General features: G+C 60.0%; 1 protein-coding gene across 1 annotated transcript in view; it reads left to right on the top strand.

The window, feature by feature from the left end:
* Nucleotides 1–4: 4 nt before the first annotated feature.
* Nucleotides 5–1,122, top strand: part of LOC130587174 (protocadherin gamma-B3-like) — a gene marked incomplete at its 5' end in the record, with an annotated part of 5,936 nt that continues 4,818 nt past the window's right edge. The window contains one exon of the mRNA XM_057388139.1: nucleotides 5–1,113. Coding sequence (XP_057244122.1) covers nucleotides 5–1,113 — 1,109 coding nt within the window. The remainder of the gene's footprint in view (nucleotides 1,114–1,122) is intronic.

Below are 1,122 nucleotides of genomic sequence, written 5' to 3'. Positions count from 1 at the left end.
CGTGGGGCCGCTGGCGCGGGATCTGGGGCTCAGCGCGGACGAGCTGCCGGCGCGCAAGCTGCGGCTGAGCGAGGAGAAGCAATACTTCACGGTGAATGAGGAAAACGGGAACTTGTACGTGAATGAGAGGCTGGACCGGGAGGAGATTTGCGGCGAGTCGGCGACCTGTTCCGTCAGCTTCGAGGTGCTGGTGCACAACCCGCTGAACGTTTTCCACGTCGAGGTGGCCATCGAGGACGTGAACGACAACTCCCCGGCTTTCAGCAAGGCTTCTCTGGACCTTGAGATCGGTGAATGGACTCTTTCTGGTGCTCGTTTTCCTCTGGAGATGGCACGAGACCCCGACGCAGGAAGCAACTCACTCCTCACTTACCAGCTCAGCAGCAACCCATCCTTCTCTGTGTCCATGAAGGAAAAGGTGGGTGGAAAGAAGCAGCTAGAATTAGTGTTGGAGAAAGCGTTGGACCGGGAGAAGCAGAGCTCCTTTGAGTTGGTGCTGATGGCCGTGGATGCTGGGGAACCCGCGAGGTCCGGGACTGTTCAGGTTCGGGTCAATGTGACGGATGCAAATGATAATCCACCAGTGTTCAGCAAAAGCGTCTACGAGGCACGAGTGGCCGAGAATCTGCCTTTGGGGTCGCTGGTGCTTCGAGTGCGGGCCACGGATGCAGACGCGGGCTCCAACGGGCTGATCTCCTATTCCTTCGGCAGCATCCCAGACGCCGTCAGGGCTTTGTTTGCTGTCGACAGCGAGAGCGGCGAGCTCAGGACGCTGGGTTCCCTCGATTTCGAGGAGAAGAGTAAATATATTTTCGGCCTCGAGGCGACGGACGGCGGCGGGCTCACTGATCAGTGTGAAGTTCAGATAGATATCACAGACGAGAATGACAACGCCCCCGAGATCACAATTCTGTCGCTGTCGAGTCCGGTGCCCGAGGACGCGCCGACCGGCACTGTGGTAGCCGTGCTGAAAGCGCGAGACAGAGACTCTGGAGAGAACGGTCAGGTGTCGTGCGAATTGTCGGGCGAGGCGCCGCTGTCGATCGTGGCGTCGTCGGGCGGCTCGTACAAGGTGGTGACGGCGAGCGCGCTGGACCGCGAGCAGGCGTCCGAGCACCGCGT

Source organism: Malurus melanocephalus, unplaced genomic scaffold (genome assembly GCF_030028575.1).
Source record: "Malurus melanocephalus ecotype Western Australia unplaced genomic scaffold, MMel_1.1 scaffold_1599, whole genome shotgun sequence".
Taxonomy (NCBI): Eukaryota; Metazoa; Chordata; class Aves; order Passeriformes; family Maluridae; genus Malurus; species Malurus melanocephalus.
The sequence above is the reverse complement of the archived record's forward strand: the minus strand, read 5'-3'. Positions and strand labels throughout refer to the sequence as shown.